The sequence below is a fragment of the Buteo buteo genome, chromosome 24, assembly GCF_964188355.1.
Source record: "Buteo buteo chromosome 24, bButBut1.hap1.1, whole genome shotgun sequence".
NCBI classification, from domain to species: domain Eukaryota; kingdom Metazoa; phylum Chordata; class Aves; order Accipitriformes; family Accipitridae; genus Buteo; species Buteo buteo.
Window position 1 is genome coordinate 7,439,412 of NC_134194.1, and position 21,784 is coordinate 7,461,195.

At 46.2% G+C, this 21,784-nt stretch overlaps 1 protein-coding gene across 2 annotated transcripts in view; it reads right to left on the minus strand.

The window, feature by feature from the left end:
• Positions 1-11,721: 11,721 nt before the first annotated feature.
• Positions 11,722-21,784, minus strand: part of GLRA1 (glycine receptor alpha 1) — a 37,698-nt gene continuing 27,635 nt past the window's right edge. The window contains exons 5-9 of one of the 2 annotated variants that reach the window (XM_075056390.1): positions 18,926-19,008; positions 18,136-18,273; positions 17,403-17,617; positions 16,579-16,725; positions 11,722-12,036 (exon numbers count right to left, since the gene is read on the minus strand). In XM_075056390.1, the coding sequence (XP_074912491.1) occupies positions 11,722-12,036; positions 16,579-16,725; positions 17,403-17,617; positions 18,136-18,273; positions 18,926-19,008 (898 nt within the window). The remainder of the gene's footprint in view (positions 12,037-16,578; positions 16,726-17,402; positions 17,618-18,135; positions 18,274-18,925; positions 19,009-21,784) is intronic. The other variant, XM_075056391.1, reaches the window with a different exon arrangement.

Below are 21,784 nucleotides of genomic sequence, written 5' to 3' on the forward strand. Positions count from 1 at the left end.
ATATATTTTATATACATGTAACAGCAGAAACTTTACATTCCATCTTCAAACTGCTGAAATAGAACTTCTGTTTTAAAATTTTTTACAAGCCAGAAAAATAATCTGCCACTGTTTCTGTGTGGTCATGCAATTTGTATAAGTTACAGGTTTATTTTATCATGATGTAAAAATGCTGCTTTTAAGGAAGCAGTTGCTTTGCACTCTGACCAATGTAGCAAAATATCCTTAAATGGAGTGTAAGGCCATACCAATTTTGTGTATGTATATATTATATGTATATATAATAAATTCATATAGAAAAGACAGGGAGGTCCCTTTTTAAGGTGGGTAGGGAAAAGACATGTAAGCACTTCATGATTAAGCTAGTTTATTCTTTTTGAAAAATTTTACATCCTATGTTTTAAGCACGGGTACACTTTATAGTCTGTATTTCTCTAGTCCCTCCTCTGTCCTTGAGGGGAGAGTAGCATGAAAATTAATAAGGATTGACTTTTTCCATATTTTTTTTTCAGACTTGTGTTAATGAACCAGCAGAGGTACTCAGAGAGCACTTGAGTTGCCTGCTTCTCTCTTCCTTCTTACCTTATCTCCGGTAATATATTACTCTGTGAATACTTTTCTGATTATCTCCTGTGAGATGCTGGTATTTTAGCACCCACCTTGCAAGGAAGAAAACTAAAACAGCTGAATATGAACTATTTCAATGCCTGTTTCAAAGAAGCTTATTTGAAGTTAAAAGGAGATGAGTTATGTCCTCTTAACAGCAGCTGCCTCTTTTCCTATGTCTAAAAGAATTGATTAAACTGGGGCATTTTAATGCCACTGCTTCCTTCTGAGGTCTCAGTAAGATTGAAGAATGAAAAGAAAACACTGACCTTGTTGCCAGTCCTTTCCTGATTATGAACAAGCTTGAGAAAATATCTGTATCCTGATTTTTTTTTAACAGGCACACACAGAAAAAATTTGCAAAAGTAGTTCAAATCTGGATTTAGTATTTACAAAAGAGCATTGATAAATGGGCTCTGATGGATGGGTTTTTCAAGAGGGTGTAATCCTCAGTGGTCTGTCCTGACCCTTTGCGGGAGGGTCTGTCCCACAGCTGAGGTCTTGGTTTGTGTTGGCAAAACCCCATGGTTTTACCCTGAGCTGCACTAGAGAGTGGAGGGTGACTGGTATTGCCCTCTCTGGGGGGGGACAGTGACTGCTGGCAGGGGGATGGGGCAGCTGTAATGTCTTAACACTGTGGCTGCTAAACCCAGCCCAGCTCGTTTGTCAGAGCCCTTGGCTGTCCCTGGTATAAACAGCATCAAAGTGCTGTTGTGTTTTGGAACAAATGAGCTTTAATAAGTCAAGCTTTGGAAACAAAGATTTTCTTCATACAAATGGCTTACAGATGGGAGATGCAGAAAATAGGACAAAACAATGCCACTACTTAATAGGCTTTTTCCAAAAGTTTTTCGGAGGTATTCTTCCTAGACACCAGGTTTTTGGGGGCTTGACTGATGAGGTGGATAATTCTGGGAAACTGAGACAATGTTTATCAATGACATAAGGAAAACACTCTGTCTAGGTGCTGAACTGTTCCCACTTCTGATTGTTTTACATGTTTTCAATTAGAAAGTATTCCAGCTGTGTGTGTGTGTTTGTATCTTCCCTCCAAAGTAAAACCAAATGTGCAATGGTTGTCCTGAAGACAAATATCTTAAGTATTTTTATTTTTCTTCTAGAGATAAATTCATTTACAAAACAATGTAAATGGGTGTGCGTTTATAGTTGAAAGGGAGAAGTTCCTGGGTCTCCCCCTCCTTTTTTTATATCACTTAAGTGTAAGTTTTTCATTACTCCTCATCTCAGTTTTAATATAATAAGCATGATATGCTGTACACTGTGGTGGAATGTGAGCAGACAACACAGTCCGTAAAATGTCACTGTCCACAACGATGTTAGCCTGCTTATGGCTGTTGTTTGATCTTCGGTGGGTGTTTACAAACAGCTGCTTGGGACAGGCTTGTGCATCTTCAGGATTCAAAGGCTGCTTCCAGAATGCTGTTCACCAGTGTTGCAGGGATGGCAAACTGCGATGAAATGCACTGTGACCTTTGCATGTCAGGCCATTTTTGGGTGAAGTCCTTAGCATGTTGCTTCATCTTTACATTTCTCTATAGATCTCTTAACTCACTGAAGTTTTACTGTGTCTCAAATCATGTGTGAATGGCTTTTTAGCATAGTTGCCTTCTGTTTCAGTTCTTTTGAAACAGTCATCTCTTTCCTGCAGCTCGGTAAGTCCAGTAAAGAAGAGGTGAGCTCTGCCCATGATTAGTGCTCTCAGTATGTCGTGACCAGACTTGGGAACCACAAACTTTATCTTTTTGCCTATGAATTCCATTTCACAGTATGTTTGAGATGCTCCAGGCAGTGCATTTTTTCAGGATAATTAATTCCACATGCATGTGGTGAGTTAAGTCACTTGGCCTTTGTGCCTTAATGTCTGTGTCTTGTCACCTCGTATGCCTTTGAAGTTGGCTTGTGTCTCCTGACCTACCGCACCAGTCGCAGGGAGTGCAGTGCTGATTGTACAGTGAGATGCTCTGACATTGCAGTGAGCAGCAAGATGGAGCTCAAAGGCAGAGTTCAAGCACAATAGATCGCTCCTCCCAGCGAGGGGAAGGTAGATTACGTATCTGTCTCTCAATTTCTCACATAACATCAGTGTTTGGACCTTAATGTTTATTTCCCAAAAATTCCAGTTTGGATACTCCCAAAGCCGACAGATCCCCAAATTAACCTGCTGACTTGACCTGATTTAAGGAGGGATGTATCAATCGTGGTTTTGAAATGCATGTGTCTTTGAACTCTCCTGTAGAGTTTAATAACCCTAATCAGTGCCAGAGGACTGTGAAGGGGGCATCAGTCTGGGGTGGAGGTGCTGTTTTTATGGTTCTCTGCTTTGAGTGGGTAAACTTAGGGATTTGTCAGCTTGGTCCATGCTGCTTTTGAGCTTATTTTCCCTGCTTACTTCTGATCTAACCCTGGAATTGGGAGAATGCAAGTGTTTTGGACAAACATAAGCAGGTTTGGGAAGAGGGGGACAGAAAGGATACAGTACAAGTTCAGTGTAGGCAAAGGCAGAGCAGTGTTTCAAAGCCCCTTGTTCATTTGTTTCCCCAGCCTAGGCAAGCATAAAGCAAAGGAACTTGTGTTCTTTTCCGCTAAGAGTTTGTTGGGTCAGAGTCCGAGCATTTCTTATAGAGCTTAGCTCTACTGCTGTGACCCATAGCTCTGGCCACGCTTACTTAAAATGGTAAGGAGAGGATATAACAATAGCCTAATTCATTAGTAGTGGGGTTTTTTGGTTGTGGGTTTTTTTTAATTATTTTTCCTGATAAAAAGTGGGATTGATGGCAAGTGGAGGCATGCATCTGATCAAGGACTTGCCAGGATTGCTCATTATACTCCTGCCTGTGAAGTATGTACTGGCGTCCCTCACCTTACTGTGCAGTTGTTCAGCGAGATGCATTTCCCGCTTGGTTCTTAGGTTACCAAGGCTGCCCCTTCTCCACTTCCTTTCTTTATTTGCTAGTTTCTTGAGCTTTGTTTTCAGAGGTGACACTACCCATGCTGTACCATACCTCTTCCTCTATGGGACAAGTCAAGCCTCACGAATTCTCTTTCCAACCCCTCAAAGAACAAGCAGAACAATGTGGACTGGGGTTGCAATTGTGACTGCACTTACTATAGTGAGGAGTAAGTACTACAAGCTCCTGTACCTTATGTGAGTTGTGATCTGCTCTTCCTTTCTCACCTCTGATCCCTGCCCTCACTCTACTCCTCTACTTCTAATGCTGTAGCCTCAGAGGAGCAGAGCTGACCTAGAAGCTGTGGTCATAACACAGCTGTGGCCATTTGGGGCACATCACAAGCTCTAGAGCTGGCCCTGCTCTTCAGGGGCTCACTTGTCGGTTCTTTAGCCCATTACAAGCAACTGTGATGAGGATACTTTTTAAAGCATCTAAGGGCATATCCAGGTGAGGTGGCTAAGGCACCGCCCTTGGCATGATCTGTTCAATATTGCATAGTTTTACTTCAATAAAGGTCAGTGCTTGGGGATTAGGCATCAAGAAACACAGAAGCCCAAGCCCCAGTTCTGCTATTGTTGGAAGTCCTGGCCTGTTGGTGTCTGCAGGACTATGACAGGGTAATGCTGATTTAAGCAACACTATTATCAGGCCTTCACTGTAATTGTGACTGTGAGGGTGTCTTCACTGCAAGGTTGATTCAGGCTTGAACCTGGAGCTGTAATTTAGTGCCCAAATTCTGTGGTGTGCTCAGCCTAGGCCAGCTGGCTCAGCTGGTCTGCAGCCTAAAGCTTGATTCATGTTTTTGTCAGACAAGTAACCCTACAGTGCCCCAGTATCACCAAATGCCTAAGGCAGACGTCCTCCCCCAGACCCACTGGGGAAGGTGATTTCAGCTTGCTACAGTGCTAACAATCCGGGGACCGGGTTTCCAGAAGCCTTAGCAGCAAGAGCTACTTCTGAGCTCTGTGGCCCTCAGACTTGGCAGCTCCAGGCCAGCTCTACCTGTCCCTGCTTGTGCCAAGCTTGACTCACCTGCCATAGCAATGACACACTTGCAGCTCTAAGCCAGAGCACGTAGTTAATGACAGTACCTTGTGTGCCCCAGCCAGCCTCAGCCAAGTTCCCTGGGTAGGTGAAGAGGGTGTCCTTGTTTGGCTTAAGCTACTAAAGCAATTCAAGTGGCAAATCTACAAATAAAACCGAATTTCAAGCCAGGCTGATGGCTTATTTATGGTGGTATCATCCTATGCCCAGGAAAAGATGGATGATTTTATGCTGGAAGCACCACCATACTTGAACCTTAGGCTGGGAACAGGTAGGAGGGTTTCGTATCCCTTCTTCTTGCTGAGAATTACCGCTGTCAGGAAGCTGCTGAGGTCCCTCTCCCTCGTGCTTTTTGTGGCTGACTTCCTACTGTTGGTAGGAGTAGTGGCAGCACTATAACCACAGCCTGCAAACCCCAGCAGTCATGCTTTGAGTCCTGATGGGATTGTCAAGCCAACATAAAGCCATCCCTGCCTTCCCCCAAAGTGGCAACGTCCCCTTGTGCTGAATCTGTTCCCAGTGCATGCGCTGTCTGTGTGTGTGGCCTGAGTCAAATCCTGGCTAATCCATCTCCAGCACGCTGAGAGCCAGCCTTATCCCAGGATGGGCTTCAGCACTCCGTCTATAATACACCCAGGAGCAGGAATGTCACAAACATAAGTCTCCCTTACAGTTTCTACTCAGAAGCCTGGCAGTAAAGTGCATGAGGACTGCAACTTAGGTTAGCTGGACTTGATGGTCATGATTACTTAATACAATCTCATCATTCCTGCTGCCAGCTCTGACTCTTGCATCATACCTGTTAGCACTGTCTGCCTTGAATGCCAGGAGAAGACAGTGATGTGGCATGCAAACAAACCTCTCCTATTGCTTTTCCTTTTCCTTCCTGTTCTCTTCCACTCTATGCCAGGATCCTAATTTGACAATTTAACCAGTAATTTCCTCTGCTAGGTGCTGAAATAATCCCTTTCTTTGTAGACTGCCATGTGGTTTGTGTCCTTTACCATGTTACAGTACCAGGAGCTTTGGTCCTTTGCTGACAGCATGATGCTGGGACAACATGATAGGGCGAATGAGGGCAGAGATGAACCAGGAAAGCTGCAGACTCCACAAATTAAAAGGTCAGCCTTCCTGTGCATGGGATGCCTGCTGCAAGGGAGATCACAGGTTGGGATTCCTTGCCTGGCTCAGCCTGTGCTTCCCATTACCAAGCTAACTCTAGTCTCCGGTCCAGGCTGTGCACTTCGTTGTTCCCTCAGTGTGGCATCACCTGAGGGCATGACCCCAGGGCTGCTCCTCCCAGCAGTTCTCCAAGGAGAATGACTCACCTAGGGCACGCACCAGCATCTCCCCATCAGCTGCAGGCAGAGCCTGGAGTAGCTCCGAGCAGATGCCCCGTGCAAAATGTGCAACAGCTCCTTACACATTGCCTGGTTTACAACCGCTTATTTCTTCTGGGGCCCTCTGCTACGCACCACAGTAGAAGGAACACAAGAACCTGGTTTCCAATAAACAGTTGCAATATAGCTGGATCACTGAAGAACATGGAGCCCTACAGCGATAATAGCCGAAAAGTCTGCCTTCTCTCTGACTTAATGCTGCTTTGCTTTTACACAGCACAGTCAAAAGAGACCTTGTTGGCCACCCTCACATTCCCCAGGAGTCCTCCTCATGCATGCTCTGCTATGAGAGAGCTTCCCTGGTAACTCTGTTACCCTGTCTACCTAGGACGAAGGGTTTTATTCACATATTTTGCCCTGTATTTCCAAAGACACCTATCTGTGCAGGCCCTTCAAAGATTGCAGAGCTGAGGAACTTAGCCCCATAGAAATGAAAGTTCAGGTGGTGAAAGAAGGGAGATGAACACAGAAAAATGTAATTTACTTGAAAGAGGTAAGAGACTTGTGTAGATTCATTTGAGCAAGAGAGATGTGCAAGTGCCCTTAAGAAATAATTGTTAAAGAGCAGGAGATGAGGGGATGGGAAGACTTAAAGGACCTGAAGTAATTTTGAAGATGCTAAAATAAATGAGTATTAGCTTCTGCTTTGGTGCTCATCCTAGCCCCCTGAAGAACAATCAAGTATCTCAATTTTCTACTTAAATAGTATGCTCCCTCCACACAACTGATGGAAATCTATCAAAGCAGGAGCAGCACAAGATTCCCCTTACATCTTCTTTTGAGAAGGTGGTGGGGGAGTGTCAGGTGCTTTCTAGCAGGGAAGGGCTCAGATAGTTCTTTCACTGAACCCAGCTCTGTGGGATGCTCCAGCAGGGCAGGACCTGCTGCTTGCAGTTACTCAGACAGGAGATGCACAATGTCTGGCTGGCAGGCAGGGATGCCAGACCTGCAGCCGCTCTGGTAGGATTGGGTTTTGAGGGAGAAGGGGTCCGTATTGCATTACCCGCTGCTGTTAGTAGCGAGATTTTGGAGGGAGGAGTGGGGTATTGAAAGAGATTGTCTGTGTTTTGGCACAGGGATAAGAACTATGTTTTATTAAGGAGTGGTAGTACAGTACAAAAATATGATTGTATAAAATCTGTGAAAAATATGGCACCATTTAAAATAGCCTTTTCTCCTTTCATATGTTCCTTTCTTTTTAAAAAAACCCCATATATTGTAAATACTTCTAATCTTTTTTTTCTACCAGCACTAGGAAACCAAGAAAGGTCTTCAAATTACAGTTGAGATAAAGGACAACCTATAGTGTAATTTGAGTTGTCTTGGATTTGCCTTAAAATTAAAGATCTTCAGAAGAGGCAGAAGGAAAAAAAAAACAACCCTTCCAGAAAAGTCTGGGGAAAACAAAATGTTTCTGTTCACAGGATGTGGGAATATTCAGCATTTGATATTTTGAGGCTTTTAGGAACAAAGTCCCCCAGCTGTGACGAGCAAAGGCTTTTAGGACAGGAGAAAAGAGGGCACTACCAGACCTATGAAGCAAATGACCCTGCCTGTGTGTTTAAAGGCAAGCTGGTGCTTTGCCAAGGGCAAGGCTAAGCCTTGCAGTCTGTAGCACACCATGCGCTTGCTGGTCTGTCCTGGACCCCCTTCAGCACCTCTCAGATTTCCATGGTACTGGAATCTCAGATGGAAAGAGGCTTTAATCAGGAATTAAAGTGGGAAAAACTCATCTATCTGACCAAAAAGTAAGTTTATCCTACTTGGTTTTTCTTTTCTGCAGTTATATTTATATATAAGGAAAAATGATTCCTGCTCCATCAAGTGATACATTTCCAGCAACATCTGGAAATAATGTTGTTTGGGATAAAGCCCTGTTTTTCCAAAGAGTCCAAGTGAATTAGGACCCTATTTTCTCTCTTTGCTGCCAGACAGCCTGCTATCTATTTTATTCAGAGGTTTTGCTTCTGAGCCTTGTTCTTAACAAGAGCTAACAATTACTGACTTAAGTTCCATCAATATGCCTGGAAGCTACCCTGCAATATCAAATCCAGTACATTCTTACGAATAAATATAATTGCTGGCACCATTGAAGCAGCCTACTTTGAAGATGAGATAGGTTATCAAAGCAAGTTCTGTTGCAATACAGAGACTAAACACAGCCTAGTACAGATGGTGAAAAATGTTTGATTTTGAAAACTATGCAGGCTTGCCAGGGGCTCCTAGGACGGTCGAAGGTCTTGTCTATGTGGTGAAACTGGCAGGATGTCTGTGGGACGGCTATCTCAGCGCTGTCAGACCTTTGCCAAAACCCCAGCATGTTCCATGTTGGGATGTGAGTGCTGCTCACTGTCACTGTGCAGGCAGCCCTGGGGCTGGAAAACGGCCCGAATGGAAACTGGCTGCTTAATGAAGAGAAAACAATGCTGCTTATGGTGAGCATCAAACGTGCCTACTGGTCGGTAGAGTCAACCTGGATGCAAAGGCAGGCTGGTAAGCGTGTAATTCTTATTTCAGTCCCTAAACTCCCATGGGCTCCATTAGCCGCTGAAGTGCTTCTGTATGAGCAGGAAACACAAGCATCTTTCTGATGATTTCTAGTCCCCAATTTGCCTTCCTCTGGCCTTACTTAGTGCCAAGAAGTGACACTGGAGCTCTAGTGAAGGAGTAACTAAGCTTATCTGCACGTCCAAGCAGTAGGTCTGGGATGAACATGGACTTTCTCTTCGGTCTCCAAGCCTGAGCAGAATGAAGTGAGGTGGGAACGTATTCCTTCTCCTTGCTCTGGCCTTGCCCTTGGGATGTAGGATCAAAACTCACTTGGGTGGGAGGATGGTGCATGGGATTTGTTAATAACCTATGGGCAACTCCGTAAAGCAGCTCCAGTTAGGAAGGAAACCTGCAGCTGGCCGTGCCCTGGTGAGCCATCCCTGCTAGCCTGGGGGGACTGAGGCGTTGTGTGAACCACGACCAAATTGCCAGACTCCTAAGCGCAAGGTCTGGGCACTGAGGCAGGACCTTTTTTGCCCAAACAACACTGATTTGCGGTTGTTCCCCCTGCATGAGCAAGGAGCTGCGGTTCGTGGGCTGCCAAGCCTCTGCCCTGCTGCCGGGCAGGGAGGGGATTTCCCCGGATTTGCTCTTTCATCTCAGACAAGGACACGCCGTTTAAAGCAATCGCACAACCCGCAGTTGGCACAACCGGCCGTCGCGCATGCAGGGAGAGTTCAATAATTCAGCAAGCAAAACCAGAGCCAGCAGCAGACTTGGGCTCCAGCCAAGGCTCGGAAAGTTGTCCTAGCATCAAATAACGCCTCTGCTCAACAGCTTGAGATCTCCCTGCTTGGGAGAGCACCGACTGCCAGGGGACGGAGAAAGCCTCAACCCACAGGTTTTCTGCTGCTCCAATGGAGGGAAGGGGGTAAGGGGCTGATCTACTGGTTCACACTGGTATCGCATGATCTTTCCCTGTCTCAGCAGTGCAAAGGGACTCAGAAAGCTCGGTGGCCTTTGTCAAAACACTAGGAAATATTGCCGTTTGCCCTAGTCCGCACAGTGCCCACCATCTTTTTTCCTTTTTCGCTTTTTTTTTTCCCTTGTTGTTCTTATCCTCAGTTTCTTTCTTTCTTTTTTTTTTTTCTTTTTTTTTCCTCTTTAAATAAAGTGTATTTAGTGCTGGTGAAAGGTGCTGAGTTGGCAGCCTCGGAGATGGTTGTCCCTCTCCCCAGCCCAGGAGAGCCCTGGTGTTTTCTCTGGGCTCTCTCCTCTTGGCACCAACCCTGTGCTAGGAGGGCTCGCAGGTCCCCATGCTCCCCCACCCTCTCCCATAGCTGCCTCTTGCTGCGCTGGTTGGGACTCCCACCTCCCATCCCAGGCTTGGGTGCTGCTGAACTGGGCCAGACTGGACCTGACAGTGCCAGAGGGTACTTTGCTGTGAGCTCTTCCAACTGCCGTGGAGGATGCAGCTTCTGCAAGTGGGAGCCTCTCTGTTCCCAGAGCAAGCATCAGATCTGCAGCCCAGGTCAGCTGGGGTCCAGTCCTGAGCAGGAGACGGGGGAGAGGAGGGAGAGTGGAAGCACCCCTTAGGTGCCACTTGTCTCTCTGCCTTCATTTAGTCCCTAATCCAGACCCGAGCCCAAGTGCTTCAGTGCAGACTGATTGTCTCTTCCTTCATGCTCTCTTTTACCCGCCTCGCTAAAGTGCAAACGAACACACCTGAATCACCCCGGGTGCTGCAGCCTGGCTCGTGCCCAGGGTCCCAGGGAGGCAAGTGGGGCATCAAGCCCTTGACTTGCCCACGTCAGCCTTGAGCCAGGCTTTCAAATAACACCCTGGAGGCATTTGGTGTGTCCCCCCCCACCCCAAACGCCCATGCCAGCCTGTGCTACCACTTGGCCAAAGGGAAACCCCTTTGCTCACCCATTCCCACCTCCCTCCCCCCGCTTCCCTATCCCCCCCCCCAAACTGTGCTGGCCTTGCCCGGGACTCTGCTGGGCAGCAGAGAGGGGCAAAGCAGCCTGCTCCATCTTCCCATCCATGTTAAAGCTAAATGCAGCACCAAAATAGATACAAAAATAGAATATTGGGTCCATTGACCCAGCTTTGCTATTAATATTACTGCTATGTAATGTCTGAAAATAAAAGTCACTCTCTCTGTACACACCTTTCCCCCACCCCCCCTTACTGACAGTATTGCCATTTGCCCGGTCCTGTTGCGACAAGGCGTGAATATGCCTGTTTTCTCTATATTTTAAATATAAGTTCTGCTTTAACTCATCCAACGCTTCCATCCCCCCATTGTAAACAAACATGGCAGAAAGGGGTTTGGAAAAAAAAAAAAAAAGGGCTGTTTTAAAAATCCTTCATCATTTCTAGTGTTCTGAACAGTATTTCTGACTCCTGGGACTTGAATCCTGCCAGGTCATTTAAAGGGACAGAAGGTACCTGCGATTTCTGATGAAGGCCCTGATGTCCTTCTTGGGTTTCCCATTGGATGCTCTCTGATGGGGATGAGAGAGATAATGTATTTGCTTTCCTCTATCCAAAAGTCACAAAGTGTTTGATCAGCAAACCCGTGACTAAAAAAAGTAAATATATAAAATAAACAACAACCCGCAGCCTCTTTCTTAAGTTTCCCCGTCTATCCAGTTTCCAAAGTGCAAAACCTAGAGAAGCATAGAATGATTTTCTTGGGTTTTCTTTTTCCTTTTGTTAGGGCTTTTTTACCCCACGTGCTTGACTGGTATGGCCTTTCTATAGCAAAAGTCAGATAAAGCGTAATTGCAGTCATTTCTGCACATGGAATTATGAATCATTCCAGTGACTTGAGAATCTAAGCTGTTAATAGGCTAAAAAAAGGATTTTTTTGTGTTTATCTTTTTTCTTGATTGTTTTCTTTTTGCATTATAATTAAGCATGAATATATATTAATATATTACACTGACTGGATTGCAGCTGGAGCAATCCAAACCTTCCTATGCTGTAAAACTAGCCCCACCCTGCACTCCCCAGATCAAGAGGTTGTTTTTTTTCTCCTCCCTGTGCCGGTTATCCTCAGTTCACACGATTAAAAGTCCCTCCCAGCCCCCCTCCCCCCTTTTTTTAGTAGATATTGCCACATTCTTAAATTCATGCATTGCTGCATTGCTATTGCACATATATAAAGGATTGCTCACTCCCTCCCAGCTGCTCCCCTTCCCTCACTGGTTGTGCACATCCTCTCTGCGGACGATCTTGTAGATGATCCAGTAGAAAATGTTGAAGATGAGGAACGCCATGGGGAAGCCGATGCGTGAGATCTTGTCGATCTTCTTGGCTCGCTGAATGAACAGCTTTCGCATCTCCTCGGGGGAGCGGGACGGCGGGGGAACCGGGTTGGCTGTGTTGTTGTTGTTGGCGCCCTTGACGGAGATGCCATCCTTGGCTTGTAGGCAAGCTGGTCCCATCCCGTAGGCAGTGAAGTTGAACCTGCCTTCACCAGCTTCGTCCTCCTGAAACAGATTCAGCATGGGACTCTACTTAAAATGAGATATAGACAGTGCACCCTCGCTATAAGGCTCTCCGCTGACACCTTCCTGCTCTGCAAGGGGGAGATGCCTCCGTCGTGCCCTGAGCTCGGTGCCCTTGGACAAACCCTCTGCTCTTAGGAGATCAGCCTTATAGAGGGGTGCCAGCTGCGTGATGCACAGATGCAAATCAGGGGATCCAGGCACCCTGTGGCGAACAGGACTGACTTCCACCCCACTGGGGTCTTTGACGTACTTGAAGGGTTTATGGTACTGCTTTCGTTTTTCAATTGCATCCCCTGTTTTGCTTCTGCCTCTCCCTCCCCCCGCTCCTATCGGCACCTTCTTTGCTTTGCCTGTGCTGTATCAGCTCGCCCAGAAGGAGTGGGCTCCATGTAACTCCCGTAGTCGAAGCCGCGGCGTGAGGCTTCCTACAGAGTTACATGGATGCGCAGGCGCCGAGACCTGTCCAGAAAAAGACCTCTGCAGGCTGCGTGCAACCAGCCCTCCCCTCGCCTGCCCACGGGACCCCCTGAGCCCCACAGCCTCTCCCCACAAGCCATCTTCCAGGTGAGGAGCAGAAGGGCCCTTCTGTGCGTCAACAATAAGACGTGGCTGCTTGGGCTAAGTCCAATTATCGAGCAAGAAAAAGAATTTCTTTTCCAGTCTAAAGGCAAATGCGACTGCTGGTTTTGTGGTGGAGGCCTTGCAGGCTTCTCAGAATGATTTAGCCCTATTTTATCGAACACGGGAACGTAATCACAGGGGAAACCAAGTTTGGCCAAAGTAATGCAACCAGTGAGCTGCAGAGGCAGGGTGAGAAACCCAAGTCTCTTGACTACAGGTCACCGAGGCTAATTGTTCGACCAATGGCACTAATTATCTGTCACAGAGGCTGATCCACGCTGCGTCCCCCAATGCGGACCTGTGTCCCCCAACACTGACCTACCGGCCCCCTCCCTCGTAACCCGCCCACCCTGCTGCCCCTTCCTCTCTCCTTTGCAGAGTGTCTTTTCTGGATGGCCCCGGTATGGAGCGGGTAGCTGCGTGGGATGGAGGCACTGTGCTGGGGGTCTGGGGCAGAGAAGCAGAAGGAAGAGCACACTGGCATATCTGAGCAAAGCAAAACAACCCAAATAAAATCAAACCTTCTTTGTTTTGGGGTTTTTTTTAGGGGGAGGGTGGCAAGCTGGTGAGTTGTATGACCTACCAGCAGGCTTATTTGTTTCAGAGTCCTGGCTGAGACAATTTTGCAGGCCTTTGGATAATTCTTCCCTGCTCTGGTTCTGTCCCCTTGGTGTATCTCTGGTCCCCAGCATCTGAAACTTGACAACCTTTAAACGTCTTTGACTCCTAACAATGCCTCTGTGAGGGGGCAGTGCATTGGCTGGGGAAACTAAGGCACCAAAAATTAGGACCCAGCAGCTCTCGGGGCTGAGTGACTCCATGTGCTGAACATCTAGTAAGTCACTTTGTGAGCTGGGAGTCAAGGATCACAGAAACTCTTCTCTTGGGTCCCTTGGAGAGATTTTTTCCCGTTAAAGGGCTGATTTTCTGATGATAAGCGATGCAGGCATTCTCCTTTTTAGGTGGCCAGAACCTGCACTGTGGATGAGGCACTGGCAGTGAGGGTGGATGGGGACCTGGAGGGGTACGGGCTGCAGGGGCCAATTCTGACCTTCCCACTGCCCAGCGGTCAGCAGATGCCTCCAGCCATGCTGCCGGCTCTTGCCAGCGCCTGCCGGCAGGTGGCACGGGGCGACGAGGTAGCCCTGGGCTGTGCCGGGGGCTGTGCCCACCTGGCAGTGGGCACCAGCATCCCATGGCTCTGAGGCATCTGGGAGAGTTTTGCAAAGGTCCTTCTCATCCCTAACTTGTCCCCCTTTCCTTAACTGGGCTCCTTTGTGCGGCTGATAACCTGTGCGTGGGCTGCAAAGGCCTGGCCTTCTGAGATGCTCGGAGCTTATAGACCTTCTCGTCACGTCTGTGTTATGGAGGGTCAGGTAAAATTGCCTCTGCTTTTCTCTGACTGCACAAACACATATGCGCTGACACATGTCTGGTTTAGCCTGAATCACTTAATTCCCTAAGTTACTGAATTTCTTTCTCTTCTCATTGCTGAGGGGCCGCTGGCTGTTTTCTGCGGCCGATTTGTTTTGTGTGAGTGCCGTACCTAGGATAGAGCAGCTAATGGTGCCTTTTTCAAGGTGCCGTATCAAAGGAGAAAGGCAAAGACATCACCAGCCACCCTGGGCTCTCCCCCTTGGGCTGGGTCTCCAAATACACTCCAACTGGGTCTGATGTTGGTGTCACGTTAACCAGACTGGTCCATACCTCAAAGGGACAGCAAGTCTCCCTACCCAGCACAGTCCCTACATCTCCCCATGCCAGGAGCTGTCTGTCCCAGTAAATAAAGACAGCATAATGGGTTCAGAGAGAGCTGTCTAGTCGATTTTCCAGAGAGAAAGAGGTAAGAGCTGGCTCAGAAATGGAAAGGGCCAATTGAAACCCGATAACAGATATTTATTGATTCCATTTTTATTTTTTAGAGAGGAAGAAAGACTCTTAGTGATGAGAATAAGCTAGCACCTTGCATCTAACTCTGAGGAAAGTAAGAAAGAGATTTGTCTGGATTGACTTGTATTAATGCCAGACCATGGCGCATTGTCCAGCGCATCGAGCTGTGAAGAATGGCTAGTAGATTTTGATTTGGGCAGACCTAATAAATGTGGGCATGGGCTGCTCCTCTCCCCAGCTGCCTCCAGCAGCATGGACCACTGCAACATCCCACTTGTTTTTAGCCTGGCATGTCATACCTAAACCAGGCAGAGCTACCCAGACGAGTCAGGACACTGGGACAGAGCAATTAGGTTCTTTGGCAGCTGCACTAACCCATTTGCATATTTGCAGTCAGCTCCTAGTTTTCTGATGAGCCTGCAAACCTTGTTCATTTTGCTTTTGCAAGTGTTTTTGTTTATGCTTTGTTCCAATTAAATTGCTGTGAGATTGGGCAGGGATTGTAATAGCAGCCTTGTGTTCAATGGAACATCTCTGGCAAATATCTTTTAAACTCATCTGTGTATTAGTGGCTTTTTTTCTCTTATTGTTTTATCAACAGAATGATCTGCATACAACAGCACGGATCCAGAGACAGGATGTCTGAATCTAGATGAAGAGATAAAAGCACTATGAGGCACCCATGTTGGGTAGTTTTAGCTTTGGCTCTATTAAGCAGGCTGCATCTTCTGGACCAAAACTGCCTCAGCTGATTTTGAGATGGCAGGGTCTTGCTCTGGCCAGACAAAATCAGTGGGTGCTAATGGTCTCATCCGTTACTTCTTTTCCCTTGCATTTGTCCAACTTTTCATCCCTGGTCCTGACTGGGCTGGGGACAAGTGAACAATTATCTCCTGTTTTGCAGATAGGACAACTGAAGCAGAGAGCGGCAAATCTACAAAAAGACAGGGATTCCTGCTCCTTAGCCCCCACTGCCTCCTGGAATGGTGGCAGTTCTCCAGGCACACACTGTGAACTGCTGTAGGACAGATTAGACCCTGGGAAAGAATTTTAATGCCTGGGACAGTGAAGCAATGAAATAGGGGGGTCTCTGGATGAGATGGGTCACGGAGGGCTCTTTAAAATAGAGAGTAGGCAAATACCTATGAGGAATATTTTAGGCAGACCCTGGTGGTGTCCTAGGGGCTCTCTTGAGATTCGCATCAGCAAAATTGTCTTTTTTTTTTTTTCTTAGAAAATTTAATCTGTTTTTAATGCTAGCTTGAAAGCAGCCTCTCAGGCCTGTTGCTGAAAATTTGATACCACCTACCTGATTCTACTAGTTAGTTAAAGACAATTTTTAAGTGCCTTTGGTCCTGTGATCACAGACACCTTTATGTTTCTAATGCATCCTGTGAGGTGAAATCTTTGCTGTGGTACCTCAGCCTAAAAGCTAGTAGAGTCCAGGCTGCAGGAGATGCATGTCTATGTGATGCGTGCATGCTCGGCTTGGTGTCAGTCATGGTGAGTAAGCATGGAGCAAGGCTGAGGCTGAGAATAATGCTCTTTCCTTCCGAGAGGAATTTGCAGTCAGTCTGAGAAGCAGATGCTTTTGAACACGGAGATGACAGAGACAAAAGAGGTGTCACTTACCTCCAGGCTAACGTAGGCTGTCTTGTTGGGGGATACTGTTCTCTGATAGACATCCCTCACACCTCCCTGCCTGCTCCCCCCCCAGCCCTTGCTGTGTCTTCTGAAGAGGAGAACTCAGACCAGAACATAGCTGTGTGAAAATTGTTCTGTTGAGAAAAACCCTTTTGGCTTAGACCACGTGGCTAGCTCACAAAAACCAGCTTGCTAGATGCCTGGGGTCAGCAGACTGTTAGAAGAGACACAATTCATTGAGGTAGCCCTGCTTTTTGATGTACGACCCTCCTTAACATCTGACCATATACTGAGGGCTCCTCCAGGGGCTAGTGGCTCGGTTCAGTTGACCATGTAGTGATGTTCTGCTGGGACAGATTCCAGCCATGTCCTTCATGCTTTATGTATTACCTTATGGTGCCTCCTCTTCCTTCTGAACCTGAGCAGCTCTTTGTGCTGCCGAGACACAAAGTTGACGGCAGCGTACTCTAGAAGCGCGGAGAACACAAACAGCAAGCACACGGCCATCCAGATGTCTATGGCCTTCACGTAGGACACCTAGGAGTCAGAGAGAGAGACTGAGTTGGGGTGGCTTCTTCACTCACGTGCCTTTTTTTCTTGCTATTTTACATGTTACTCCCAAGGTCTTTCAAGGAGTTGATCAAGCCATGATATGGTTGACATCTGCTCTTGGATACTGAAATCTAGCTCATTTAACATGAATGTATTATCAGGCCACTGAAAGTGCTCCTGGACTCTTAAGTAGCAATAATTCTACAGTTTTTAATTTATCCAGGTCTTGATTGTGATGGTTTATATGCAAGGAAAATAGTAATCCAATCTGATCATACCAGAAGGCCTTCGTAACAGGGAAATTCAGTACTATTATAAAAGTATGACGGTCAAGTGAGTCAAAAGCTAGAATGTAGAGTGCATAACCATGTGTGGTTGTTGCAGGGGTTTGTAGGGTACAGAGCTCCTGCCTACTGAGATCTGTGGTGGATCTTGGGGTAAGCGCTGAATCTTAGGGGAAGTTTTACTGCTAGTCATAGCAACTCTGAATATTTTTGCAGAAAGGGACTGGAATTTGTTCTGCTTGCTCTTAAACTGGAATAGGGCAATGGCAGCAGAATGCCTCTTGTGTTGAGCAGAAGGATCTACGTGGTGACTTACTTATGCACTGTCCCCAGAAAGTTCACATTTTGCCCCTCTGCGAAGATAAGCGTTATCCCTACCTTGGGCAGTGATGCTCGGGAACCAGAGCTCTGTGTGGTCATAGTGAGCACTGTGGTGATCCCCAGGCCAACACGAGCAGGTGCAGCATCCATATTGATCCAGAAGGAGATCCAGGACAGAATGACAATAAGGAGGCTGGGGATGTACATCTGGATCAAGTAGTAGCCCATCTGCCGCTCCAGATGGAAACGAGCTTCTATACAGGTGAACTTGCCTGAGGAAGACGGGAGATACATGGAAGATGACTGGTAAGGCACGGTGAGCCTCCTGTTTTCAGCTATTGTCTGGGGACTTTCCTTGCATTGCCTAGAACCAGAGCCTTGTTAGAGAAGGAAAATAACAGCTGTTGCCCAGTTCTGAAATATGAATGTGCAACCAGAAAGCTCTTGGCAGTATGTCCTTTGTCACTTAAATTTCACCTGCTCCCTTGCATCAGCGATAAAAAGAAGATGTTGGGAGAGGAGGTCCAGACCAAACACGCTTGAACTGATGCAGGTGTTACTGCGGACAAGAGGGTTCCACACATTTGTGTCTATTGACTTTTTATTGCCTATATATGTGTGTATTTACTGGTAACATATCTATGTGTATTTATATATATGTTGTCCCTAGCTGTGTAGGACAAGGCGTGTATCACCAGAGTGCCATCACATATAGCATGAGACTCTGGCAAATGCACAGTCCTGAATTCCTCTCTAATGAACCCAGCAGCTAAGGGTAAACAGCACTGACCTGTGTTGTAGTGCTTTGTGCAGTATCTCAAGTCTTTTTCTTCTTTGAGGATAAACTGAGGCAATGTCAGCCCGTCAGCAACTTGCACAGCTCCTTTTTCTTGCCACTCAAATATGAGATCATTCATTGTGTAGCCAACTGTTGAGGAGAGGGGAGAAATACAGTGTGAAACATATGAAATACTGATCTGGAAAGGGACAGATTTGTAGAAGAGAGCTATGCTTGGAAGCGGGGACTTATCCTGGCCTTCCTTGGCAATGCTGTAATGAATGGGATTTGGGTTGAGGGAGAACTGCTTATGCATAAGGTAAAAGCTAGGGTAATGACCTGCACAGGAGCTGTGATGGTGTGCAATGAATTGTCTGTAATAAATCACAATTTTTCTTGAATTTGGCTTGTCGAGCTGTTTGCTATTTTTTCAAACTCGACCTCTTTCTCTGAATGGAGTTGTTCATCCCCTTTCCCTCCTTTGGGACAAGCAACAGGTACAAGGGGCAAATGTTCATCCAGAGAGAAAAAAATCCCATTTGCAACTGAAAGCATTTTCATCTTTCTCCTCCAAAGTGAAAGGCCAATGTAAATACAAGCAAGCCAGGGCTTCCCTCGTGGGATCTTTTAAGGTTTGGCTTTGCTAGGAAATGTCATGTGTACTGAATGAATAGAAAATCCTGAGCAAGTGGTTCTTGAGCAAGTCTCCAGTGAAGGCTGAACTGGGAATAGGTTGCAGCTGGAGAGGGAGAGGGAAAACACATTGTCTCCTCTCCAAAATGGAGATGTGCGCAGGACTCACAGCTTTCTAACTGCATGATGCACGTCTGTACGTCCATGGGGAAGTTCTTCAGGTCCATGGGGCAGGCCAGAGTCAGCGTGATCCTGAGGAGAGAAGACAGCACAGGGGAATGCCAAACAGTTTGTGGTACTGATGAGGGGGTGAACCCTCTCAGACATCCAGTGTTGCAAACAGGCTGATACCTTGCCCGAGACACACTGGTGTGCTGGGGGGAGTGACCGATCATTCACTTCTTCCCTGCCTGTGTTTTCACACATGGTGTTGGAAAGCATCAGAAACACCGAGCATTTGGATCTGTGATATAATTCCCAGCAGAGCTGCCTGCTGCAGATGGCATTTCATTGCAATGTTGTTTTGGACTGTGCAGAACAAAGAGCTCCCGCACCAAACAGTTTTGCTGCTTCAGTCTTCATTTCTTGCCTCAGGTTCACAGCAGTCTGGATTAGCAGCAAGCCCAAACCCATTCTCTGGACCCCCCAGATGCATTCCTAGAGACTGGGACTGTTTGAAAATCTTTGAACAGGACATTTCTGTGTCAGAAAAAAAAAAGTTCGATCAAGATTACACATTGCTGTGGGGGAAAAAAGAGACTTTGTTGGGATTTTCTGCAGGGAAAATGCTCAGTGGTAAGTCAGTATGAACCTCTGCACCTTCCTGAATTTCTGATGTGACCCCTGAGACCTCTACTTTTGTCTCTCAAGCTCCATTTTCCCCTAGGTGCAGACTGCATTTTCTGTGGTATATTGCTGTTCTGCCCTATACCATGATCTATGCTCAAAATGTTTGTTTGGTTCAACAAGCTGATATTAAATGATTTGATTCAGATAGCTAGACTTGTGTTATTTGGTTTGATAATGCTGAAAATGCTGTTCCCTGAAGTGTTTAGATTTTTCAGGTTTTTTCTTTGATGTAGAAATAGCAGAATTTCCTGGGGGACAGGAATTGAATTTTTCTATCATCAGACTTAGAAGAAACTTAGCAAGAGGGAAAGATACTTTAACTTAAATCCTTATGTTAGAAGAAATTCTCTGTTTGAGTTTAGAGGCATGTTGTGACAGAAAGTGTGACAGTAGAAAGAATCAACCTGTTCAAGTTTCCTCTTTATGAAAGCAACTGCTTTTTCTGTATTTAAACAAACACCTTACTAGAAGAGGGTCACCACTAGCCCTTGCTCACTTTGTTTTTCTCATTACTTCTCTGGCAGGGAACTCCATCTCTGATCAATCAGAGAGATAAGCCTTCAATTACACCTTCAGAGAAGCCCCTTGAGAAGAATTTGCTGTAAATATCTGCCAGCTATGGAACAGGGGTGACTGTGGCTACAACTAACTAGGTTATGAGATGCTGAGCCCATGCTGGACAAGTGTGTGCTGAGAAGCGATCAGAGAGTGAAATCCTCAAGGGTGATTTTGGGTGAACCCAGTGCTGAGCATCCTGAGTCTTGGGTCCATGGGACAAAGTCCACCTTCTTGTAAATGCCTTGACTAGAGTTTGACTGCTGCAAATAGTAGTAGCAAAGTGCCAGTTAGGAAATGGCAGAGGACTTTAGATGGAAATTTTTTTTTAAAAAGGGAAAGATTATTTCTCCTTTTGGAAACTCTTTGTGTTTGCCTTATGCTCTTCCACCATGAATGTCCTTTTTTTTTGCTTGTTTTCACAGAAAATCATACTTTAAAAGGAACCTATATTTTCATTTGGAGATGAGGAAGATAGGAAAGTTCTGTTTTTTTAAACAAGAACTGAACTGTTTTCAAGTTTTTGCCTTGAAAATGGTGATCAGCTCAGCCACATTGCTCCATGTCCCCTGCTGAGTCTTTGCTCTGTTTTGCAGAGCAACTCCAGGGCTGGGGTGACCTGGTATTCCCCCTCTGTGCTCCTGCAAACCCGTCTGGAACAGGACTCTCTGACATGCTCACTGCCAAGTTGCTGGTGGCAGTTTTACTACCTGCCTGTGTTTAGAAATTAAGAAATGTGAGGTTTCCACATTCAGCCAACAGGCATGGCAATTCTTTTACTATGTTGGCCAGCAGGGAGCTGGTCTTTGGGCTGGAACTACCTTGATGTTTGATGGAGGCTGTCTACATGGCAGCATTAAGCTGTTTATTTTCCATTTTACAGCTCTGTGCTGCTTTTTCTTCCCCATGACTGCCACTTGGAGCTGCAGAGTGAGATGGAATGTGTGTACCTTAGGCAAATTTACATTATACATGAGGTGAAAAAGTCTTTAAGATAGAGTTAAACTTTCCCTCTTTAGACTCATGAAGTTTGATCTTAGTTTCATTGGTTTAAAATAAAGAGTGGATGGGGTTGGAAGTGAAGTGAAGGTGGGGACTGGATTAATTTCCTGTGGGAAATTCAGTGCAATTAGTTCAGCTTCACTGACGGATTCTTGGATCTAGCGATAAAGGGGTAAATGGGAAGAGTAATGCTGAGACAAAGCCATGGAGCTCTATTTAGCATTTTCCCTAATTTTTTTGTCAGGAAATGCTGCTGCTTTCAAAGCATAGTTTTCATGGACATCTGCTAGTTTTCATGTAGTACAGCTGTTTTTAGGCTTGTGCTAGTATAATATCTCATGTAATTTTACATTAGGGATGTTAAGGAATCTACTAGTGAGGAACAGAAGTCCTTGGACTGAGAAAGGTAGAGATGAGTTATTGGTCAGGGAAACAAGGGTGTGTTTCAATTTTCAATGATTTTTGTGTGAAGGAATCTGCCCCAGAAAGAGGATGAAGTGCTGACACAGGCTGCCCACAGAGGTCATGGGTTCTCCATCCATGGGGTATTTCAATTTGGCCAGACAAAGCCACAGCTGACCTGATCTGTTGTTGTTAATCATCAGGACGACGTTGCATGGGA